The 18,797-nt window shown below is 45.2% G+C and overlaps 1 protein-coding gene and 3 long non-coding RNA genes across 7 annotated transcripts; 2 read left to right on the top strand and 2 right to left on the bottom strand.

Moving 5' to 3' along the window:
* The first annotated feature begins 3,815 nt into the window (after window positions 1-3,815).
* On the top strand, window positions 3,816-16,625 carry LOC138413679 (uncharacterized). Of its 2 annotated transcripts, none has more exons than XR_011246098.1 (5): window positions 3,816-3,929; window positions 4,667-4,892; window positions 12,143-12,289; window positions 15,753-15,867; window positions 16,531-16,625. It is a non-coding gene; the product is annotated as an uncharacterized lncRNA (long non-coding RNA). The 2 variants fall into 2 exon arrangements; XR_011246097.1 differs by having other exon boundaries at window positions 3,831-3,929; window positions 4,685-4,892.
* Window positions 5,142-5,815, bottom strand: LOC138413680 (uncharacterized). Its single transcript, XR_011246099.1, has 2 exons — window positions 5,673-5,815; window positions 5,142-5,448 (listed from the first exon to the last, which is right to left on the bottom strand). It is a non-coding gene; the product is annotated as an uncharacterized lncRNA (long non-coding RNA).
* LOC138413681 (uncharacterized) lies at window positions 5,706-6,329 on the top strand. The gene is made up of 2 exons (XR_011246100.1): window positions 5,706-5,845; window positions 5,937-6,329. It is a non-coding gene; the product is annotated as an uncharacterized lncRNA (long non-coding RNA).
* On the bottom strand, window positions 7,529-14,340 carry cyp26c1 (cytochrome P450, family 26, subfamily C, polypeptide 1). 3 transcript variants are annotated; one of them, XM_069539042.1, is made up of 7 exons: window positions 14,200-14,340; window positions 13,008-13,377; window positions 12,122-12,346; window positions 11,439-11,714; window positions 11,066-11,224; window positions 10,423-10,824; window positions 7,529-9,881 (listed from the first exon to the last, which is right to left on the bottom strand). In XM_069539042.1, exons 2-7 carry the CDS (start codon window positions 13,215-13,217, stop codon window positions 9,537-9,539), a joined length of 1,617 nt encoding a protein of 538 aa, XP_069395143.1. In that variant the 5' UTR covers window positions 13,218-13,377; window positions 14,200-14,340; the 3' UTR covers window positions 7,529-9,536. The 3 variants fall into 3 exon arrangements, with proteins under 3 accessions (XP_069395143.1, XP_069395144.1, XP_069395145.1); XM_069539043.1 differs by having other exon boundaries at window positions 13,008-13,411; window positions 14,200-14,321; XM_069539044.1 differs by having other exon boundaries at window positions 13,008-13,372; window positions 14,200-14,256.
* Window positions 16,626-18,797: the final 2,172 nt, after the last annotated feature.

Genomic DNA, 18,797 nt, shown 5'->3' with positions numbered 1-18,797 from the left:
TTGGATTCGCAGGCCGGGAGCCCAGACAGCCGCACAGCGCTGCGACGTTCGTATCATCACAAACCTCCGTACAGGAATGCAGCTGCAACCACGGACCCCACCGTGACCCGGAGTGTGTGTGTGTGTGTGTGTGTGTTTGTGTGTGTGTGTGTGTGTGTGTTTGTGTGTGAATATTCACTCATGAACACACACACAGGTCAGACGGCCTCAACAGTCTCTGACAGAAACAACTATGAACATGTGCAGCGGTGGAGAGTGTTTATCATGGAGGACGCACCGATACACTCTGTTGACCAATCAGGAGTCAGTGTCAGCTGTCAATCATGACGTCTCAGCCCGTTTTTTACTTCCTCAAATAACTGATTAAGACAGAAACCATCTTTGAGAAGTTGATGTGTACTGCAGCCGGCCACTAGGGGGCATCAACATGATTTGGCTTCACTTTGGAGCTGACGTGCTTTAAAGGCACAACTTCCTTTTCCTGTTCAAAATATCTGGACAGATGTGTGTCGTCATGGGCAACTGTTACATCCTCCCGTCTCACCGATGACTCATCAAACGATTTCACGCTACATGATGCAACAGGTGCGTCGTTTTTAAAGAAGGGGGGGGTGCAGGGATGGAAATGTTAGAGAGAAAGAGACGAGAAGAACAAGCTGTTTTCTACATGTGACCGATGTCAATGACATGATCAACTCTTTCTCTCCCAACAAACCCTTCAACACGTTTTCTATAAAACACAGTTCTAATGTCGGAGGCTTCACTGTGAACGTCTCTTTCGTGGCGTAGATCAGCTGACTGAAACACTGGCTGTTCATCCTTTCAGAAGAAGATTCTGGACTCGCTGGCAGACTTGTTGGGACAGATTCTTCCTGTGCACTTTGACTGACTGGTTGTCTGACTGACTGTCTGCCACATACCACAGTACAGTTCAAGAGTTCAGTTAATTCATGAACTCTGTTGGGGCACCACACCCAGCCAACGGCACATTAAAGCCCTGTGTGTGTGTGTGTGTGTGTGTGTGTTGTTCCCTCATGCATTAGTGATTCCACAGTATGTGTGGAAGTGTTTAGGTTTGTCTCTGCATGAATCTGTGTTAAAGCTCCCGTACACACTCACACACACACACACACACACACACACACACACTCACACACACACTCACACACACACAGCTGTTTTCACTTATTCTGCCTGATCAGGTCTTGATTCAAACACAAGTGGAGGTGAAAACATTAGAAGAAGGTTGGTAGAGGTGTAAACCCTGATCTATCTATCACTGTGATTATGGTTCAATATTAACCGTTCAATTTCTTCAAGCTGAGTTTCAGAGGAGAAAGTTTTGAGGCTCATTCAACAAACTTCACGTGTGTATACAGTGAACAAAGCATTGGGCGTAAACTTTCCCATCATGCCCAACTGCAGCTCTGTAGCTAGGCAACAGCAATGTGGGCGGGACGAGCTGATGACACCAATCACTGAAATCGTCTTCAGACCAGACGTCTCATTTCGGATCAGCCTTCGTGGTCTTCGTGGTCCACACAGGAGGCAGCGACCCAATGAGGACACAGCTGTAGTTTAAGGTTTACCTGTAGACTTTAGTAAACGATGACGCCCGCAATCTCTTCCTGATTGGTTCTCATCAGTCACATGACTCGACTACCAGCGGTGAACACAAAGCGTCGCTCACACTTCCTGTCAGTAACAGTTCCACCTCGTTGTCACTCAAAGAAATCACTGTTCACTTCCTGTTTAAATCACATGACCAGTGCAGGTGAACGGTCATGTGACGGTCATGTGACGGTCATGTGACGCGTGTCCATGTGCAGATCTCAGTGGAAACATTCGTTTTATTGAACTCTGCAGGAAACAAACAGTCCAGGAGAATCCGGAAGGTCAGAGGTCATGGTCAGCCTCAGGGCTGTCTGTCTTGGTCAAGGACACTGCGGCAGGGCAGACGGGGAATTGAACTTGTGACCCCTGCGGCTGAAGGTTCAGACTGCGCTCAGGTAAACATGGAGGTGAACTGTAAATTGTCCGAGCCGAACGCAGTCTCTCTGAACGACTCTGCAGGCGTCTCCAGCTCCTCCAGGCTGACGGCTGGAATGCTGACATAACAGATGTTGTCTGACAAAGCCAATAATTATCTGCTGTACAGCTGTATGTCCGTACCCGCTCTTCCTCCTCCCTCTCCACATCCTCCTCCGCCTCCTCAGACTCCTTCTCCACGTACGCTTCCTCCAGCCGCTCTGCACCTAAACCAACATTTACCTCCTGCACGTCACATTTATCTTTCATCTTAACTTCCAATGAGAGCTTTTAAATTCAGGAGCTGCTTCAACAATCTGAAATGTTCTCCCCTCCTGGAATCTGCTGCTCGTTCTGGTTTATTCGTTGTTGAACGTCTGAATCTGAGATTCCACCACGAAGAAATGCAGCTGAAAGAAATTTCACTTGGGTTGCTCACGACTTTGAAACCACGTCAGATTGAAAACATTAGCGTGTAGCAGTGAAATTGATAATTTAGATCAAAACTTGAATTGATTCGATGACATGAGGCGTGTTGGTGGAGCTATGAGTCGATCTCACTCAGCAGCTCTGTTTTCACATGATGCTGTTCAGCGCCGCTCTCTCGCCACGTTATAAATAAACTTGACCTTTGTTTGTCGAGGTGGGCGGAGCTTCGTAACGCACCGATGGGGCCCGTTGGTAAATTTTTCTCCATAGACCGCTCTTTTACCTCATTATAATTTAAGTGCTCTACCAATGACCTGAAACAGCCACTTAGGGAAATCGTTATTGATGTGTATCTTTTGATGTGGAGCTGAACACAAGCAGGTCCAGAGAGGTGAGGGGGTGAGAGGGGTGAGGGGGTGAGGGGGTCTCGCTCTTATCACAGTAAACATCAGAGTGTAGGTTTGAATAAATCTACTTTGATTCACAGAATGATTGACATGATTCAAAAGTACACAGACACAATTCAGGTTGATCTCTGGATTTAAAAAATCTGACTTTTTTCTTATGTATTTTTCTTATTGAACTATTCTTAAACACCATTTGCCTTCATGATGTAGAAATGACTCCTCCTCCATCGTCTCTCCAGAGGTTGGAGGTGTCTCCGGGTCACAGATGACATCACGAGGAGGAGGAGCTGCAGGTTCCACCGAGCAGATTTTTTTTTTTAAAACTCCTGAACGTCTCACGTCTGTCTGCCGACGTCAGTCCGTTGTTGAGCCTGAGCTTTAAATGTGTGAGGTTTAAAAAAAGTACTAGTTTAAGAGGATACATCTGCAGGGGCCACAGGTTTGAGTCCCACCTGACCCTTTGCTGTGTGTCCTCCCACTCTCTCCCTGTTTCATGCTAAAATTGTCCTGTCAACAAGGATCGTGGTGCCCAAACAAGATAAGTTTAATATTTACATCCTCAATGAGACTTTTACTGACTTTTCTGTGAAGAATAAATCGATATAACAAATAAATAGAAGAAAGAAACTATTTTATTTCCACAGCATCACCTTCTTTTGCATCGTGTCACATTCAAGTGTCAGAATAATTGTTCCACATTTGTTTAATGACAGTTGTTTAACAGTGTTTTGGTGCATTACCGCCACCTTCTGGCTTGGAGTGGAAATCTACTAGAAATCTAAAAAACATCCTTGTAACGTCTCTAACCCCCCCAGTCACAACATTTATCTGAAATCTGATTTCTTTGGAGAGAAAGTTTAAGTCAATTAAATTTTAAATTTGAAGTTGAACGTCTCTGTTTGTTTGTTTGGTTTTAAATTTCCACTTCCTGTTCAGTCCTGAGGGGGCGGGACTTATCTTCCACCTGACAGGAAACACCTGAGCTGATAAGAGGTCTGGATCCGGGCCTGCTCTGTTTGTCTGTTTGTCCGCTGAACGTCACTCTGCATCGGATTCATTGTTTCAGTAAGTTTTTCACACTAACCCTAACTCACATTTATCACTGACTTCTCTCGTAGCTCGAGTGTTTTGAAAAATGGAAAAACTTTGGAAAAGACAAACTGAGCGTCGGCTGTTCTGATTCTTTGTCTTACTCTTTGTCTTACTGAAAAAACTCCATTTTGTACAGTTTGTCGGGAAACAACTTGACATCAGGATGTTTGTCGGGGGCGGATCCCAGAATCTTTAACATTGTTCATTTTTTAGAGAATAATTCAAGAATCTTGAAAATCAGACATATCTAGAGGACGTGTGTGTGTGTGTGTGTGTGTGGAGGGATATGTTGAGTGACATACTGTCTATATTATTGATGATTATTTGCTGTTAATTGGTGCATGTACCAAACAGGATGTTTCCAGGTGTGAATGGTTCAGTTGAAGGGAAATAAATGTTTTAATCTTATTATATTAAAAATAATAACTTTCCTTATACAGCTCGTTTCAGAACTAAAGAAAACAATCAAATTAAAGTCGACTATTAAAATAATACAACTATATAATTAAAGTGCGAATGCAGTCGCATTTCATGGTTAAATTAACAGTAATAGAAAAGGTGAAAGATAACGTGAAAAAAGTTTTATGTAAAAGCGGATTGATTTTAAAACAGTGACGTTTCTAGAGTGAGAATTGTGGTCGGTGTCAGAAAACATTTAAATGTTTAAATGTGTAAATGTCCAGTGAGCAGCTGTTTGTACATCGTCACAGTTTCATTCTACACATCAGGACGGATGAACTCCCGCTGATCCTGCACAGCTGCCACACCCCCGCTTTATTCCTGAAGTCACACAATGGACCAAACTGACTCAGCACATACAAGGAGACGTAAACTTTCAATTACATGTATGAAAAGAAAAACCACCAAGATTGCAGCGTTGAGGTTTTTCCCTCGTGACAGCAGCAGCGATGAAAATAACCCTAAAGAAAACACGAGGTAAAATATCTACACACACACACACACACACACACACTCTGAGGCCAAGGAGCCACCAGGCGTTTTATCCCTTTCACCATCTGACCCTGTTTTCTCCCTCATTTCGCAAATCGCCGTCCTTATCGCGACCAGGAACCGTCTGTGAAGCAGAAAACACAAACACGAGGAACGTTTTTTATATCTCGGAGGAAAAGAGAAAATAGATTTGATGGGACGGATAAAGAGACGGTGGCAGATTTACAACATGAGTCACTGTTTTAAAATGAGTTTTATTATAATTCTACAGAACGCAGCGGCTCTGATGAACGTGAGTCAGAGTTCGCGTGAATCTAATCTGCATTCACACAAAGACGTATAAATCTTTTTGATCAGGAGGATGAAGGGACGCCCTCTTCATTTATCTTCGGACCTCCCTCATTCTTCATCGACGACCTCTGGTTGACCCAGAGCTCGTGAAGTGTGGCTTTTTAATGAGGGATTGTTATTAAGCCCTCGATTTGTTTCATCTGCATCAGTGTGACCTGATCACACGCTCCACTCCAGCAGGTGGCGATATCTGCAGTCGACACATTTGGAACGCACACGAACAGGGTCGGGAGTAAACGATGACATTTACGTCACATGGTTTAAACATTGAAACTTCTGTAGGTGAGGACAGCAGCAGATGAACTTCTGCATGTCCCTGCTTGTATGTAACTATGACGATAGCCGTGTTACAGTTCAGTGGCCACGCCTTTGTTGGCTTTGAAGTCTGAACGGAAAAGTCTGGATTCTTTTTACCTGCCCTGACTGATGCATCGTTAGCTTTTGAGCTGCTGCACTAACAGCAGCTCTGCCTCAGTCTGTCCGTCCCATTCTGGTGAACACGATGTCTCATTTTCCAACAGTTAGATAATTATGGGACGTCTTCTTCTTCTTTGATCGGTTGATTGGCGTTGGCAACCAATGTCAAGGTGCATTACCGTCAGATCAGGTCAAGCTGCTAAACATCACAATTTGTCCTTTGATTCAAAGCAACACTATGCAACTTTCCTCTTTGAGCAGCGAGTAGGTTCATCTCCTGAGAGAACAAGTGACTGAGAGTCTCCATCAGCTCCAGTGGAAGAGTGAAGCTGAACTGAGATCAGTTATTAACAACCAGAGTTTATCTCCAATGTTCAGCAGAAACTTTAAAACAGGAAGAACTCTGAACAGTTTCTTACAGCAGCAGCTCCTCTGGGTCAGGAAGCAGAGGATCATGGGTAATATGCACTGTTCAGTTGTGTTTCAGTTCAATCGAACGATGAAAACACTTCAACACAGAGACCAACAGAATGAATCACCACATACAGGGGGCGCTGTTGATCAGTAACAGTTTCATGTTGATGCTTTAAAGTTTCAAACTTTTGTTAACTTCTATTTAAATAAAGTGAATTCTCCAGGATCGTAATGAATAAACCTCCTGGTCCTCGTGGTTCAGTCTGTTAAAGCAACACTTCTGGGATCTAGTGCGTCCGATGTCTCATTGTTGCTTCAGTTGTGTAATAACAGCGACAGTCGGGTTGTGTTGAGTTGTTTTGTGTCGTGTTACGTCCCCGCTCCGGTTCCCATGCAGCCTCCAATCAGCTGACCGCTCCCTGACCTGCGCAGCCGGTGGCACTGGAGTGAACTCTCGGTTCAAAACGTCGCCAAGTTCACACTGACTGAGCGTCCATCAGATAACGACCTTGGCAGAGCTACGGGGCCCTGCAGCGGACATGATTAGGCCGGGCTGTTTGTGTCCCATTAATTTTCTGCCACATAGCTTCACCCTATTCTCTGCCTGTCAGTAAGGGCGGTCAGGTGGAGGCTGGAAATGCCTGGTGACCTCTGCGCTGACGTCCACTTTGACCTCTGTTGCGACCCCCTCGTGAGTTTTGTTTGGAATGAGGTTGAGACGTTTGCTGTGGTTTTACAGAGTCCTGGTGATTTGAGGTTGTATTAGTTTTCATTGGTGTCAAACCTGATTCTGGTTCAATTCCCTTTGGTTCCATGTTTTGTTCCCAGTTGCTACCGATCTGATTCAAGCCTCTGAGTGTCGCTGAGGCTCATGGGTATTGTAGTATATAAGTCAGTTGCACCTTGACAAAAATAAACAAAATTCTCAGGAAAAAGTTGAAACTATTTAAACTTGGAAATTTGAAATCCAACTACAACAGAATAAAACTTTCTCTGCGAACATCCGCACTCTGTCACCGCAAAACACATTTTATATGTAAAATTCCGCCGGCGGTCACCAGGGGGCGATGGAGCCACGTTCTGGGTCTGCCACTGCCTGTACGTAAAAATGGACGACATGTCTTCATCGCCCCCTGGTGTCTGGCTGCAGTATAGGTCAAAAACCCTCCTCCATGTTAGCGGATTGGATGTGGACGGTAAATAAATATTTGTAAAAGAAGGTTGTTATCACACTGATGTTTAAATGTTCATGTGTCTGAGGTCAAAGGGTTGAAACCCTGTTCGCTTTGTCGACTCCTCACAGCCAATCACAGCGTGACGTGGTCCGTCAGCCCCTCCCCCCGCCCTGGCTGCCACCCAATAATATTAAAACCAGTGTCAGGATTTTATGTTTGTATGAATATTTAGACAGAAAGAAATATACAATACTGAACACAACGTTTTGTTTTCACCATCTTCTAATTTACTCGACTCACATCGACTGTACAGCAGCTACACAACACACAGGACAAATATATACAGACTCCTTAAAGTGGAGAAAGTGCTATCTCCTTCCACAGATCCATCGTACGTTACATTTCACAGCGCGTCTCGTTAGGCTTCAAAACCAACACACACAGAATTAGACCAATAATAATAATAATAATAATAAGTTTACTCTGTGTTCGCTGCTCTAAACAAAGACTAACAGAGAAACAAGGTTTTCTGGTCTTTACAGGTTAGTGTCTCTATCTATTCATATTACAGAGAGTGAAACAGAAATGATACATCTGCGTTTTAAATACAGCTTATTCATAATGCTACTTCATTTCATACACACAATAATAGCACTGGTAGGGATATGCAGTACAACACATTCATATTAAAACAACAGAGTAGTTTTTATGTGTTTAGACGTTCAGAGAAGTTCCTGATTGTGAGTTCAAATCAAGTGCAAGTTCCTTCAGTGAACGTGTTTCTGTGGTTTGGTGTTGCATCATGGGACAGAACCAATGGTAAAAACAAAAATAACGACAGAAGAAGAAACAGATTCACTTTAAGAATCAGGGGGCGAGTTCCCGAGATGCAAATTTGACCAGTTGCACTTTGTGAGTTTTCAAAAAGGCTGTCGGAGAATCTGTAGAGTTCTGTAAATGTAAACACGGACAGCTCTCTGATGCTGGACTCACACGTATGACCCTGGTTTGTATTAGCGTGATTTGATTGGCTCTTACCACAAATAACGTTATGTGACAGAAATCAATGCAGCTCTGCAGAAAACAACTGTTTCTGTTGAAGCCTCCAACTCATGCGTGTGAGTCCTGCGTCACAGACGCACGTTATATATGTTGAAGCTACGGAGATACAAATGATTAGAAAACAAAGACACAAAGATTATTTTCTCTCCTGTTCTTCCGATGGTTGCAGGCGTGACGTTATCTAATCTTAAAACCAAGTCTGCGTGAGCTCAATACGAGTAGTTCTGCTCCACAACCGCAACAAAGACTAAATTAACGACACATTTCAGTCTCGGAAGTCAACTGGACTCACTGACTTTATATTTCAATAAGTTAAAATGTATTTACAGACTAAAGATGCAGAGAATATTTAATAGCTGAAGGAGACTTTGTTTAATTGACTAAAATACCAATGTTTCGGTGGAACGATGTTGCACCTGAAGTGTTGAACTACGTGGAAAAGGTTTCAGAGACTGAATCTTCTTCCTGATGTGACCTTGATGCATAAATAACTTCAAAAGTGTTTCAGAAGCAGACTGAAGAGGAAATGCTCCAAACTACCAACGTAAACCTCGTCTTCATCTCCTGAGTCAGAGCATCTGAAACATATTTACAGAGTTTTCCACAAAAAAGCTTATTTTGTTCAGTATTCAAAAATATGAATGTACAGATATAAGTTAAGATGTTGATGTGGTGTTTCCTCTTTTATTGCCTTTGAGTAAGAGGTTGTTTCTGCTACAACCTCCCACCACGAGAAACCTCATGTACCCGTCACACAACCTGGGAAGTTGTGTTGTTTTGTGTGTTTTTTGCGTCAACAGCATCTTTGCACTCGACCCTTGGTGCATCACAGGTGTGTCTGCAGGCGGCACGTGCACAGATGTGGAGGAGTGTGAGGTGCGTGTGTGTTGATTCTGTTTCAGGTATCAGTCGTGTAGTTGTGTGAGTAGTTGTGGACTTATTGTTAGCGTTATTATATGTGAGCGTGCAGTTTCTTTGCTCGACGTGCATCCATGAAATCTTGTTTATCGTCTGCCGGCACCATGTCGCCACAGGTAATTCACACTGTTCGTCTCCATGGAGACGACAGGGGGCGTGAACTGCAGCATCAGAAACGTCACCATGGTTTTGCCTCCTTTATCGTGTTCGGAGAATTTTCCCAGAATCAGGTTGGAGGTAAAATTTCCTCTTGACTGAGTTCTCTCTTTATTTTTTGAAAAGTCTCGTCAGTCTAAAGTGTGTGGTTGTGCGTGAAGTGCACGTGCAGCCCGTTCACTGGATGCACGATCGGCACCGTCTGCATCTTTGGAAAGTTCTCTGTGGCCAGAGTCCATCTGCAGGTTCCGATCAGCTCCACAGTGAGAGTCTTTAGGATGATCTGTGCCAGTTCTTTCCCCACACAGCTCCGCACGCCGCCGCCAAACGGCACATAGCTGAACCGAGCCGACCTGCTGTCCTCCCGCTTGGGACCAAACCGATCTGGGTCGAACAGCTCCGGACTCTGGAAGATGGCTGCGGTCTCGTGGGTGTCGCGGATACTGTACATCACACTCCAGCCTTTAGGGATCTGGTAGCCCTGTGAAACAAGAACATGTTAAATCTGTTCAAATCTCCTCCATGACAAGTTTGGTCAAAAGTGATTTAACCAGATGAAGGAATGTGTCAAAGGGTTGACATAAGTGAAAATGATTTGTTTTTGATTTGTTTTGTTTTTAATCTTTATTCATTCAACAAGTTTAATGTCATTTTAAAAAACTCCGTCTGAGCCACTGTATTCGTAGTTTTCTGCAAACTTCAAATCATCTTTAACATGTTGAGATAAACTTGTCTTGTAATGATCATCAGGCTCCACAAGGAGGAGCTGTGCAGTTATGAGCAGACCACGTAAACCCACAGGAGAGTTAGCGTAGCTGCGTCAGAGAACGCTCAATTGTAAAAATGTTGAAGTCGCCCCCTGCAAGCAAATACAGTAAAAGCGGCTGCATTAAAACTTGCACCAGCTTCAGGCAGTGACAGGAAGTTGCACCGTGTTTGGTTTCGGGTTCTTCGTGTTGTTTATCCAAACAAATCACTCAGTGTGAAATCTTTGTCGATCAGTGTCTGTGAGTTGAACTTACGTCTAACTCGAACGTCTGCAGGGCCGTCCGGTAACCACCGGACACCGGCGGCAGGAAGCGCAGCACCTCCTTGACGACACAGTCGACATATCGCAGCTGGCTCAGCTTGTCCAGGCTCAGATACGGTATGTGAGACTGTGGGAAACCCTCCTGGTCACTGTGGTTCTGACACACTTGGTTCAGCAGGCAGGTCGTCTCTGTGACGCCGGTGTCGGTGTCTTTCTCCGTCGTGGCGCCAGAGGAGCCGAGACCACTGTGGGGTTCGTAGCCTAAGCCCTCAGCCTCCAGCTCGATTCTGGCCCTCTCCACCACCGCAGGGTGACGAAGCAGCTGCAGAATGAGAGACGTGGAGGCGCTGGCTGTGGTGGAGTGAGCGGCGAAGATCAACTCTACTGCTGTTTCCTGCAAGAGAGGGAATCGGAAAATGATTTTATCTCATTCCACTGATTTGAATTAATTCAGTTCCAGGTCAATCTTTCAAAACAGGGCCAAATTTCTCTGAGCGTGAGGTTGTTTAGAAACATCGGCCTGATTTTCACCGACAACGTTGGAAACAAAAGTTCAAACAATAAACTGGTTGAAGGAGTCTGAACTTTCAGCATCACAACTTTCAGGCTCCATTTGTGCGACTTCGCTCCGTTACCTTCAGCTCCTGGATGCTGAGCTGCTGTCCGTGCTCTTTGGCGCTGGACAACATGTAGTCGAAGGCGTCATGATACTCGTCCTCCGCCTGCTGCCGCTCCATTTTCTCCTCGATGATTTTTTCCATGTTGGCGTGCAGGATTTCTCTGGCTTTGATTCCCTGGAAAGAGACGCATCATTAAAAATGTGTTGTAAAGAAAAAAGGATGAAACTCTCATGGTGGTTTGTTTCCAGGCAGCAACCAAATTAGATCCACATTATCTTGTACTTTGTCTCTTAGAAGCTGATTCTTTCTCGGCCGCCCTCAAAGAATCACGTCTGAACATGAGCTTGAGTTTCATCAGCTTCTGTGCATCGTCCTCACAGGGTCTCACCTTGCGGAGGCCGCTGAGTGGAGCGTCTATAGGGAGCGAGAACAGGTTGTTCATCAGCTGCTCAAAGATGCGAGCCAGGTAAACGATCCGCTCCTCCTCCATCTGCAGACCCAGCAGGACCCGGACGGCGATACGGAACGTCAAGGACTTGGCGGCGCTGTAAACGTCGATGGACCCTGGCGCCGAGCACCACTTGGCGATTTCAGACTTGACGACGTCCTGCAGCCGGGGCAGGAAGGACTCCAGGGCCCCTCGGCTAAACACTTTAGCTAGGATCTTGAAAGGGTTAAAGAAACAAAGAGAGGAGTCGTAAAAGGTTATTACCTGGTACACGACAGTCAACACCTTTGAGTGAATGCTGACTGAGGAGGAGCACGGCGGGGAGGAAGAAGGATGTAGGAGATAAGATGAGACGGAAGAGGACACAACAGGACGTCAGAGGAGGACAAAATGAAGACATTAGATATGTTGGGATGAGTTGGAAGAAGAATATGAGCATTTAAAGGTTTTTTTTAACACATGCACACGTTGACTACTATTGTGACGAGTCCACAATTTATCCAAAAGTTCACTAAAGTCAGAGTTTTTATCTTTTCTTCATCATCCTCTGATTTTAATGTCCCAGCTCTTAAACGTTCCAGTTGTCATTCACACACACGCCTCCAGAAATGTCATCTTCTTACTTTTCTCTTCTTCTTGTGCAGGTCCCCGATGGAGTTGACCAGCGTGTTGGGCCCCAGGATGATGCGGGTGCTCTGGGGCCACTGGGTGCACACCAGGCTGTGCTCGCCCAGCAGGATCTTGCGGATGTTTTCAGCACCCGTGACCCTGATGACAGGCTTCCCGAGCAGGTGGGTCTTGAACACGTTGCCGTGGCGTTCTCTGCGGGAGATGTGGAAGTTGGAGCCCTGGAGAGCAGAGAAGTTGATTATAAGAGTTTGACACATTTACAAACACAAGTCGGTCAAATCACAGGATTTGTGAAACTTTTGAATTTGTATTTGTGTGAACTGGTGGTTAGATAGAATTTTGCATTGGTTTGTGAAAAATAAACCAAATAACATGAGCAGGAATGTGCAGCATTAGGTCGCAGTGACTTCTGGGAGATATCCAGACCTGCAGGCTGTTGATAGAATCACAGCCAGCACCCTGGGGTGATGTCCACATACTTTTGACCAACTTGGAGTTAGTTCCCTGCTCAGTTCGCGGTTAGAGCGTTAAAAGATGAGACGCGATGAGGAGGGATGAAGAGATGAGAACATTCCAGACAGAGAGGAGGAGGAGGAGGAGAGAGAGAGAGAGAGAGAGAGGATGAACAGAAAACTTCTGTTCGTGAACATCAAGTCCGCACATGTCGCATCAGCCGCAAAGACTCGGTGAGAAGAAGCTGCAGCTTTTAACAGCTGCTACACGTCATCAATAATCAATAATCATCATCAATCAGCTGTTCATTAAAACACACACACACACACACACACACACACACACACACACACACACACACGACGCGCTGGACTCTGGAACACTTGTGGAGAAAAGGTGCAGCGACCCAGAGGTGTCGTGTCTCACCTGGAACAGCCAGTGGAAGGTCTCCCCGACCAGCGGCCAGCCCATGGAGCCCCTCGGCAGCGGCAGGCTGCTCTCTTTGTCCCGGGTCAGGCTCCAGCGGAGGCTCCACAGCTGCCGGGTGAGCGCCAGCAGCAGGAGCGCGGACAGCACCGAGGTGAGCGCAGCGCCGAGGGCCCACAGAGCCCCGAACTGAGCCTGCAGGACGAACATCTCTGAGCCGGTCCACTTCCCAGCATCCACCTGTGTCTGGAGCCCGCGTAACGGCGCCTGTGTCCCGTGTGGAAGTGTCCGGCGGCCGTGCGTAAAGTTGCTCCTGCGTGTTCCTGCTCCTCCGGCTCCTTATTCTCCGTCTTTCCTCCTGTAAACTGTCCTGATGACATAGATGTTGGTCAGCTCACCTTCAGCTGCAGCACAAATAAAAACTGATGAAGATAAAGACTGAACCGTTACAGTCTGATTTACAGGCCGGACCGAGAGTGGCTCATTATTAATATAGATATTATATAGTTACACATAAATATCGAGTTTATTCTCACGTCAGGACCAACACCACGTTTTATAGTTTATATTTCAGTTACTGCAGAATAATGTGCGGGTACATTAACATCATTCTTAAAGACTTTTCTCAGACAGACGCGCCTCATTAGACGGACACACACACACACACACACACACACACACACACACACACACACACACACACACACACACACACACACACACACACACACACACACACACACACACAGTGTGGATGAACGACATGAAAAACGTGCCTGTGTGCACTGAGGAAACTCCCCTTCACTCCGCTGCTCCTCCAACATGAGGAGTATCTGTCAACTATTCCAAATAGTTTTACAGGTTTACATGCGCCGGCTTGTCTATCAGGTTATGCGCCTCTTTATAGGTACAGTTAAGGGGCTCCCCCCCCCCCCCCCCCCCCCCCCGGGCTCTATAAAGCCATGGTCATAAATCAGAGTTTGAAAACAGGAGCAGAGATTTGGATTCGGTGGGACAGTGTGGAGCGGACTGACGGACGTGCCAAAGTAAAGTGGAGACGAAATGTGAGGAAACAGACAAGTTGAGTGAAGGAGAGGAGTGTGTGTCCTAAAGGAGAGGAGTGTGTGTCCTAAAGGAGAGGAGTGTGTGTCCTAAAGGAGAGGAGTGTGTGTCCTCAGAGCAGCGGACTTACCTGCAGGCAGCCTCCCGTCAGCGCGCGCAGGGAGATCCGTCCGAACCGGCAGCGTGTGTCCGTGCGCAGGCAGCGGCTGCGGGGGTTTTATAGAAGCGGCTGCACGACGCGATCCACCTTCACACGGTGACGTCTGAATATGTTAAACAGGCTGGTTCATTCACCGCGAGCACCGGAGAGGGAGGGAGGGAGGGAGGGAGAGAATAAGAGATAGCGTGTGTGTGTGGGGGGGAGAGAGAGAGAATGAGAGAGAGAGAGAGGATCAGATGGCAGCGGATGGAGGAAACTCGCAGGAGCTTCAGACCAGAGCTCCGCTTCAGGTCCGAGGTTCAGATCTGAAGAACCGAGACATCAGATCAGAGATGATGAAATGATGAAACACGAAGACACGGTTCTTCTCGTTTTACTGTTTTCACCAAGTTTGAACTGAGCAAACTTCAGATTTGATCAGCTTGTGTTTCATCCGAGAGACGGAACCTCGAAGTTTCTTTTCTTTTTTTAAATTTTCTTTGGTTTCCAGGGAAAAATGGAAATTATTTCATTTTCACGACGATTATGACAAAACCAGATGTTTAAAGTGTTGAGGCCTCGATTTGTGTTTCATGGATTTTTGATTTATTTGGTTCCAAAAAACGAATTCGATTTTTGTTTTAATTAAATGTTTGATTTTAATTCGAGGTAAATTAAATAGATTTTCAGTGATCGGGAGGATTTGTGTTAATTGTTTCACAGTCTGTGTTTTTTGTTGCTGCTGCTTCACAGAACTGGGACGTTTCCATCGTTTATGAAACTGAAGCTGAGTCGCTGCCTCATGTTTCATTTTCTGCGGAGACGATCAGACTTGAAACCATCAGTTCAAATGTGTTGAAAAGAATTGAATTCATGTCTTTTCTCTTGAATAAATAAAACCTTCAGTTATATAAATACATGTAGAAAATAAAACCGTAAATCAGCAGCTGACACTCGATACGAGCTCAGGGAAATTCCCCCCACACACGAATCACCCGTCAAAATAAAACCTTGAAAATTATATTTCTTATCAGATGAGACGTAACAACATCCGTTCATTATTATTATTATTATGATTATTATAATTTGTATTATTATTATTATGAAGACATTTTTATTTCCTTAATATTTTAATATATTTTTCTGACCTGGTTTTCATTTGATTAGATGACAAACGATATTTTGGAAGTTTCCCTGCAGACATTAGATGAGCTGTAGATAGTCACTTCTTGAATATTTAGGATCTAAATGAATCAAATACTTTGGATTTAAACGAGCTCTGACAGGTAGAAGCTGCAGATCCTCAGGTCTCAGGGGTTTGAGCTCGTTTCAGTGACTGTTGACGTGAAGTCTGATCGTTTTGTTATTGAGTCAAAATGTGTTTGCAAAGAGAAATAATTTTTTATTAGCATGAGTCTGAAAGTTTCAGATTAAACTAAATAGTCCAGTTACAGTTTATATTCCCAGGTCTCTCCAAACTGTTATTTGATGATTTAGTGATTCCAGTGAGAAACCTTCACTTACAACCAGGTTTTATTTCACAGGACTGACGGAAAGATTCGTCACGATGCAACAACAGTCTCCTGAAGAAACAACCTCTGATCCATCAGACGAGCGCAGGCCTCAGGTCCTGGTGTCCCCGGGGGGACGCAGGTGGAGGTGGGTGGACTCTTCTTCTTCTTCTGCTGCTGAATTCAGTTCATTTAAAAAGAAAGAATCAAACTCCTTGTTCTAAACTCAGGCGTAGCCATGACAACAGACGATGCTCCAATCACAGATGCTGCAAAGATCAGTGTCATCACCTCAGAATCTCTGACCTCAAACATGGAGGTCGTTACAACGTCAGAGTGAAGCTGACCTTGGACATCAGGGACAGAGACTGTCTTTTATTCATTTAGACTTTTTTGTGGAATTTGAATACCTTAACCCTAACTTAACTTAACCTTATGGTAACTTAACTTAACTCTAACTTATTTTAACTCTATGGTAACTTAACTTAACTCTAACTCTAAAACCAAATCTTGACCCTAAAAAAAAGAGGTCTGGCCAAAATGTATACGTCTGTGCTCAGAATGGTACAAGTACACACACACACTAACACACACACACACACACACACACACACACTTTGCTCAGATGCATTTCCGGTCCTGTTGTCTTATGGCTCTGCTCGGGACTCTTAAAGGGACATTCCACTAATCCTAATCCTGAGCTTTTAAAAGCTTCTGTAATGGAGATCTGTCTCCTGAGACCCCCCCCCCCCCCCCCCCCCAGGCGGCTTCATGACGGTTCTAATTGTCCACATCTTGTCTCTGGTTTCAGGCCTCGGACTTCTGAGATGATGGTGAAGTTTATCGGACTCGATTCTTCTGAAACAGAAATGATTCAGTGAGAAATGAGTTTGACTCAGACACGGTGAGCTCTCTCTCCTCCAGTCGAGCGTCTTGTTCACAGAAGTTTTGATTTTACACGAGGGTCAAACTTTCCTTCACTGTTTGTTCTGGACCAGAGCGTCTGTCTGTCAGGTCCCGTAGTTAGTGTCCACAGCAAAGACAGAATATGACGGGGGGGGGGGGGTTCCACAGCAGAGACTGAGGGGGGCAAGTAGAAGCATGCTGTACACACACACACACACACACACACACACACACACACACACACACACACACACACACACCTCCAGGTTTCCGTACTTTCACACTTAGTAAGAAAAAATCCCATTTTCATCACTCGGACTCTTCTGACTCTGATCCTCACAGAGGATGACTCTGAAGACACACACCGTCCTATCAGGCTGCAGATCTGAGTGTGTGTGTGTGTGTGTGTGTGTGTGTGTGTGTGTGTGTGTGTGTGCGCGTGGAGAGGAAAGTGCTGTAATGTAAACACTGGATGAACTGTGGCTGTCAGCCTGAGGCAGAGCTGCACTTTGATCTGAGTCCTGCTAAAGACAAGTGTGTGTGTGTGTGTGTGTGTGTGTGTGTGTGTGTAATTAGTGTCTCTCAGAAAGTGTCTGACGTGGTTTGTTGTGTGTCTTTAAGTGAAAAATGTAGGTGTGTGTGTAATTAGCGTATCTTCATACCTCTGTGGGTCGGAGACGACAGGTGCTAAAATAACACACGCCCACACGTACACACGTCATCCATCTGAAGCTAAAGTAAAAATACCCAGTTAATGTAAAGCTCTGATTGGTGGGTCAGCAGTGATGTCACACAGGGGGCGGAGTCCTGCGTGTCATCATCCAATGAGGTGGCTCAGCTGGACACGGTCAGTTTGACTTGTTCTCTGTTTTAAACCCCCCCCCCCCAGCCAGACGCCATCTTTCAGCCTCATGGGGGGGGTGACAGGGTGGCGTCCTGCAGCTACAGGTGAACCAGCCGCAGCAGGAGCACGAACATCGTCACTGCAGGCAGCTGAGGCGGGAAACACTTCCACACTTCCTGCTGGAAGTGAAGAACTACACCCCCCCCCCAAGTCAGACCTGAAAGTCACAAACTGACCTGGGACCTGCAGGAGTGTGTAGACTCACTTCTGTGCAGCTGTTTTAAAGTCGAGCAGCTGATCTGATGAGTCACACCTGTGAGTTTAATGGTGTCCGAAAAATGAATCAAGTCTTAATTACAGAGACAAAGCAGGACACACTGCTGTCTTCTACTGTGTCTTCTACTGTGTCTTCTACTGTGTCTTCTACTGTGTCTTCTACTGTCTTCTACTGTGTCTTCTACTGTCTTCTACTGTGTCTTCTACTGTGTCTTCTATTGTGTCTTCTACTGTCTTCTACTGTGTCTTCTACTGTGTCTTCTACTGTGTCTTCTACTGTCTTCTATGGTGTCTTCTACTGTGTCTTCTGACTTCTACTGTCTTCTACTGTGTCTTCTACTGTGTCTTCTACTGTGTCTTCTACTGTCTTCTACTGTCTTCTATTGTCTTCTACTGTGTCTTCTACTGTCTTCTACTGTGTCTTCTACTGTCTTCTACTGAGTGAACTCATGACCTCAAATCTGATCTGTCATACACACACACACACACACACACACACACACACACACACACAGCAGTTTAATTAAAACAGTGAAACAGGTTGAAACTAATTTAATGCTGTTTCCAAATTCCACAAGTTTTCTTTCACTTCAGCTTTCAACACAAACATCAAGCTTCATGTTTGTTCATGTTTCATCGGATCTGTTAGTTTTAGTTTCACATTTTAATTCAGGGACAAAAGAATTCTGTCTGACACACGACGTCCGTCCGGTCATCACCTGCGTGGGCGGAGTCTACCTGTACGTGACTCTGATTGGTTTGTAGACAAGTCTGCTGGGGGCGTGTTGTCTGTTGGGGGGGGTCTGATCCCAGACAAACTGAAAGAATAACGAGTTCATGATTGTTTGTTGTGATGCAGGAACAGTTTCATCGTATTTAGCTGATGACTTTGACGATGGCGATCAAGAAAAGTTCATATTGCAGAAGTTTTAACGGAGCTCATGGAGATTTTCTTTGAAATGTCTGATGCTCCATCAGTCGGTATGAAGTGGCTCCGCATTTCAAAGCTTTTCGGTGCATGACCTGCGTCTGCAGCCTGGTGGACGTGGACT

This window comes from Paralichthys olivaceus, chromosome 14 (genome assembly GCF_024713975.1).
Source record: "Paralichthys olivaceus isolate ysfri-2021 chromosome 14, ASM2471397v2, whole genome shotgun sequence".
Taxonomy (NCBI): Eukaryota; Metazoa; Chordata; class Actinopteri; order Pleuronectiformes; family Paralichthyidae; genus Paralichthys; species Paralichthys olivaceus.
The sequence above is the reverse complement of the archived record's forward strand: the minus strand, read 5'-3'. Positions and strand labels throughout refer to the sequence as shown.

Bases quoted from the DNA above. Each gene is read 5' to 3' on its own strand.
- cyp26c1 (XM_069539042.1), bottom strand. From the start codon at position 13,217: ATGTTCGTCCTGCAGGCTCAGTTCGGGGCTCTGTGGGCCCTCGGCGCT. The intron at 11,715-12,121 runs GTAAGAAGATGA...AACCCTTTCAAG, and splicing joins TGCACAAGAAGAAGAGAAAA to ATCCTAGCTAAAGTGTTTAG. The intron at 11,225-11,438 runs GTGAGACCCTGT...GTCTCTTTCCAG, and splicing joins CACTCAGCGGCCTCCGCAAG to GGAATCAAAGCCAGAGAAAT.